This window comes from Sinocyclocheilus grahami, unplaced genomic scaffold (genome assembly GCF_001515645.1).
Source record: "Sinocyclocheilus grahami isolate Dianchi unplaced genomic scaffold, SAMN03320097.WGS_v1.1 scaffold411.1, whole genome shotgun sequence".
NCBI classification, from domain to species: Eukaryota; Metazoa; Chordata; class Actinopteri; order Cypriniformes; family Cyprinidae; genus Sinocyclocheilus; species Sinocyclocheilus grahami.
Genome location: NW_015505590.1, coordinates 350468 through 355546, shown reverse-complemented (window position 1 = coordinate 355546; position 5079 = coordinate 350468). Strand labels below are relative to the sequence as shown.

General features: G+C 39.8%; 1 protein-coding gene across 1 annotated transcript in view; it reads right to left on the bottom strand.

Moving 5' to 3' along the window:
- LOC107550988 (pentatricopeptide repeat domain-containing protein 3, mitochondrial-like) overlaps positions 1 to 5079 on the bottom strand; it is a 10005-nt gene that overhangs the window by 2869 nt on the left and 2057 nt on the right. The window contains exons 6-16 of the mRNA XM_016232464.1: positions 4354 to 4458; positions 4139 to 4262; positions 3930 to 4039; positions 3539 to 3615; positions 2880 to 2967; positions 2737 to 2797; positions 2570 to 2652; positions 2349 to 2493; positions 2191 to 2241; positions 1932 to 2058; positions 855 to 922 (exon numbers count right to left, since the gene is read on the bottom strand). Coding sequence (XP_016087950.1) covers positions 855 to 922; positions 1932 to 2058; positions 2191 to 2241; positions 2349 to 2493; positions 2570 to 2652; positions 2737 to 2797; positions 2880 to 2967; positions 3539 to 3615; positions 3930 to 4039; positions 4139 to 4262; positions 4354 to 4458 — 1039 coding nt within the window. The remainder of the gene's footprint in view (positions 1 to 854; positions 923 to 1931; positions 2059 to 2190; positions 2242 to 2348; positions 2494 to 2569; positions 2653 to 2736; positions 2798 to 2879; positions 2968 to 3538; positions 3616 to 3929; positions 4040 to 4138; positions 4263 to 4353; positions 4459 to 5079) is intronic.

The following is a 5079-nucleotide window of genomic DNA, read 5'->3' as shown; positions in this document are numbered from 1 at the left end:
TACAAGCTGTTCGTGAATAGACAAGATCCCTAAAGTTGCAAAGACTAAAGTCTCAAACCCAAAGAGATATTCTTTATAAAAGTTAAGACTCGTCCACGCCCTCCTAAAACGCCTCATTTAAACAAGCCCCCACATGTCTATGTCACTGTGTGGGAAGATTTGCATAACGCCGCCCAAATGTTCACGCAAAGAAAGAAGGCGTAACTTTATTGTTGCTGCAACCGCCGCCGCAATGTTGTGAAGACGCTGTGTGTTTTTGTTTGCGAAAGCGAAACTACTTTGTTTGGTCTTCCAAAAGAGGACACGACTAGAAATCAGTGGTTAAGTTGTATTTACAACACTGTTCCAGAACACTTCAACCCAAATATTCAGATGTGTGCAGCACATTTTATGGAGGACTGTTTCCTGATCTTGGGAGAGTAGACTACAATGGGAGAGTAGTTCTGACTCACAGACTGTAAGTACGTTTTCATATTTAAAGAATTTGCCACTGATGATTCAAACACTAGTTTTGAGCAGTGTAGAGTAGTGCTTATTGTTTGTAATTTCTCTGATCACAAATACAGACATGGTTTTAGGTTTATGCAGCGCGATGCAATGCAGCACGTACACTTTGGATGGGATAAATGCAGAGCACTAATTCCGAGTATGGGTCACCATACTTGGCCACATGTCACGTCACTTACTTATATACTCACTATCTCTACGGCTAAACTTTTTTTTCTTCTTCTCTGAGGCAAAGTATATCCCATCATTCATCATGTTCAGGAAGACATGTACACTGAAATCACACTTTATTTTAAAGTGCAAAGCATTAAAAATCAAAATGTGTAAAAGTTCTGTACAAACTTTACTTTCAGTGTCCCCTGAGCTAATCAAATGTTTTTGCGCCACGCTTGTGATCTTCACACCCACTTGAACACTTGGGCCAAATACCGCAAATACACTGATTAAAAAGTGTTTCTTTAAAATTTTTGAGCAGTGTATAGCATCAAGTCAATTAAACTCCTGGGATATTGGTCTAGTCAGTTAAGTAGCAGAGGGGGATGTTAATCAGTCTCAGCTGCTTTGGTGTTAATGAAATTAACAACAGGTTCACTAGATGGGCAACGATGAGACAACTCCCAAAACAGCAATGGTTTTACAGGTGGAGCCCCCTGACATTTTTTTCCCTACTCATCTTTTCTGACTGTTTTTCACTAGTTTTGCATTTGGCTATAGTGTCAGCGTCACTACTGGTAGCACGAGGCGATACCTGGACCCTACAGAGGTTGCACAGGCAGTCCAATTCCTCCAGGATGGCACATCAATGCCTGCCATTGCCAGAAGGTTTGCCGTGTCTCCCAGCACAGTCTCAAGAGCATGGAGGAGATTCCAGGAGTTACTCTAGAAGAGCTGGACAGGGCCGTAGAAGGTCCTTAACCCATCAGCAGGACCGGTATCTGCTCCTTTATGCAAGGAGGAACAGGATGAGCACTGCCAGAGCCCTACAAAATGACCTCCAGCAGACCACTGGTGTGAATGTCTCTGACCAAACAATCAGAAACAGACTTCATGAGGGTGGCCTGAGGGACTCTAGTCCTCTAGTGGGCCCTGTGCTCACTGCCTGGCACCGTGGAGCTCGACTGGCATTTGCCATTGAACAGTAGAATTGGCATTTGAGTTGCTGCAATGAAATTTCAGCAAAATGGACTAGCCTGCTGCACCATTTTTTCACTTTGATTTTCGGGGTGTCTTTGGATTCAGCCCTCTGTAGGTTGATCATCAAAGATGTGGCATCCAACACATTACCCAGTCCACATCAGTAGATATCCAGCATGATATTTTTCCCCATTGAGAACTGATGTTTTCTAAGTGTTCCTTTAATTTTTTTGAGCAGTGTATGCAAGTAGAGTGAAGAAGAGCACAAGTGTGGGTACCGGGTACAAAGCTAAGTTAATAAACACCGCTGTAAAGATATGCAGATACCATCATCAGGGTCCTGTGCAGTGAAGCTCTTCCCTGACACCTCGTTCATCACTTCCTGTAGAATGTCCGTTTGGCCCTGAATTGGGGCACCTGCAGAGCAAAGCATGATAGGAAATGCATGATTGTGTGTTTCTGTGCATGTGTACGCACATTTAACATGGCCATTTAATTAAGAATTTAAAGAATTGCCATTTTAATATAAAAAAAACGAGCCTTTATGACCTGTTTTATAAAATATGGCGAGCAAGTGATTGTAAGAGGCCAGGCTGGGATCTGAAATCAAAGAAAAAGAATCAATTATAAACCGAAACAGGCATTACAATATCATAAACCACTTCTTTCCTGTAGAAGCAGGAATAAGTAATGATCACTCAACAGACCGATGGAGAGAGCCTTCATCTCACTGATCACAGGAAAGGCCTGAGATTTGCCCAGAGTGCCACAGTGTCTCAAAGCCTTCAGGACAGCGTTCAGCGTCAGGAGGTTCGGCTTGACCTTCTGCTCCGCCATCTGCTTCAAAAGATCCTACAAAGCACACGCAGACTGAGGCAGAAACTACTATCTAAAACAACAGCTTCACAACAACATTTCAATCACATACCACTATCAGCTCCCATTTTTCATTGTATTTCTCTTTTACTTCCGGGGCGGCTGTGATCAGGGCATTGAACGTGTGCACATCAGCTAGAGGAACAAAACAAGGCTTCTCAGCTTGGGAAACGCTCATGTAGAAAATGTTTCAAAAATCTCAAAGCGTAAAGCTCATACCTTTCAGTCGGTTGTTGAGCATGTCGGTGTAGGTGCTGAATGCTTTGGAATAAGCACCATACTGAGAAATCAAACACACATGCAGTCATCTTCTGCCATCAAACTAGAAATGAAATGTATGAGAAGTTCCCCTCATCCGTTACCTTCACCATGCCTCGTATCAGAGCGCTGTATGAATGCGTGTTTGGCTCTGACAGCAGCGCAAAGATCCTCTCTGCATTATTATTCTCTCTTAAGGGGAAAAACAAGAAAAGGCAACCTCTTAGGATATGACATTTGACTTTGTTATGCACATACTCTACCAGTAAAACGTTTAGAATAAATATGACTTATTTTAGGCTTTTGAGAGAATTTACAATTACTCAATTTACAGTGTTTCTAATTATTATCAATGTTGGAAAATGTTCAATTTTTGTGGAAAATGTGTTACATTTTGAATGGATGATTCTTTGATTAATAAAATGGTTTAAAAGAATAGCATTCATTTGAAACAAATCTTTTGTAACATTATAAATGTCTTTCATTTTTGATTAATTTAATGCGTCCTTGCTAGATAAAAGCATTTTTTTTTCTTTAAATCTTACACTACCATTCAAAAGTTAGGGGTATCACAGTTTCTACAAAAATATTAAGCAGCAAATATAGTTTTTAACACTGATAATAATAATAATAATAAAATTAATTATTTTAAATGGGAATAACTTTTCACAAACATTTTTAAACTTTCCAAACTTTTTGTGTGTATACAAACAGGTTTTACAAGAAAAAAAAAGTTTGTTTCCCACATTCTGTAAGCACTCACTTCCAGGTGGCCTTCAGTAAACCACTAGCCTTAGGTGCTCTTCCTTCTTTAGCCTGCGGTTCATCCTGAACATCCTCCTGGGGTTTTACCAATGGTTAAGGAGCGTTGTTAAATTGAGTAAAAAAATAAAATAAAATCAATATAACGCATAGTCTCAGGTGACTTATTGGTTATTATAAAATGACCAATTGATTATAAAATTAAGCAATATTACTGGTTCAATATCCACATTTTGGATATATAAACTGTTTATTTGCATTATCCAAACATATTTCCAAGCGGAAAATAATGCTGCACATTCAACTTCCATCTCATCAATGATCTGACGTGTGCAACCAAAGTTGTGCCAACAGAGCATCTTGAACATTGTTTTATGGTGTGACCAGCCTACCGTCTCCTCATTCCTCTGTTCTGGAACGTTCTCTCGTGCCAGATCATGATCTCCACAGAAACAAATCAGATCTAACAACTGATTGGTCACATTCAATGACACTGATGTACCTGCGCAAAATACAGCGATCAGCAATTCAGTCGCACAGTTCAACACAACTAATATCTGCCATAATATTACATGCAATGCCTCGTCTTGCTCGTTCTTACCGGCCTGCAGCAGTTGGTCGTACAGATCCACAGCAGCTTTGACTCTTCTCATCCGAATTCTCTCTATGAGAGCAGCTTCAGACGCCTCCTCTATCTGAGCCTCAAGAGTTTCCGGCATCAAACACTTCCAACAGAAGTGAATACGTATTTCACATTCATAAGCACAAGCCCTCATAGGCAAATCATACAATGACACACAAATACTGGACACTCACAGGAATATGAGGCTGTGCGTAGTCTTTCTGGAAGTATTTCGGGTATGTATTGATGAAATATTTGGCAGCATTTCTGCCTGACTCCTGGGACAAGGAAAATAATTTCTGTGTGGGAGAAAAAGAAGTTAGCGTTAGAAAAGTTTTCATGTTATGTTCTAATTATTACGACTTGCAATATATACACATTCATTAATTTTAATGTTTAAATAAACATTTGTTCTATTAATGTAAAGTGCATGTTTGTAGAAATGTCTTTGTCTTTTGTCTTTACTGGTCTTAAAAGGGTCATATGATGCTGCTAAAAAGAACATTATTTTGTGTATTTGGTGTAATGAAATGTGTTTATGTGGTTTAAGGTTAAAAAAACACATTATTTTCCACATACTGTACATTATTGTTACTCTTTTATGCCCTGCCTTTCTGAAATCGATTTTTACAAAGCTCATCGGTCTGAAAAGCGAGGTGTGCTGTGATTGGCCAGCTATCCAGTGTGTTGTGATTGGCCGAATACCTCAAGCGTGTGACGGAAATGTTATGCCCCTCACCATTCTGTGTTTCCATCATACAGTTTATGGTTTTCATGTGTCCCGGCGCAATGAGACAAAATCAATAAAACCCATTACAAACGAGGCATTTGTTGCATCCAGTGGGGACATAATTATGGATTATAATGACTTGCGTTGCATCGCACCGCGTAAACATAAAACCATGTCTGCATTTGTGATC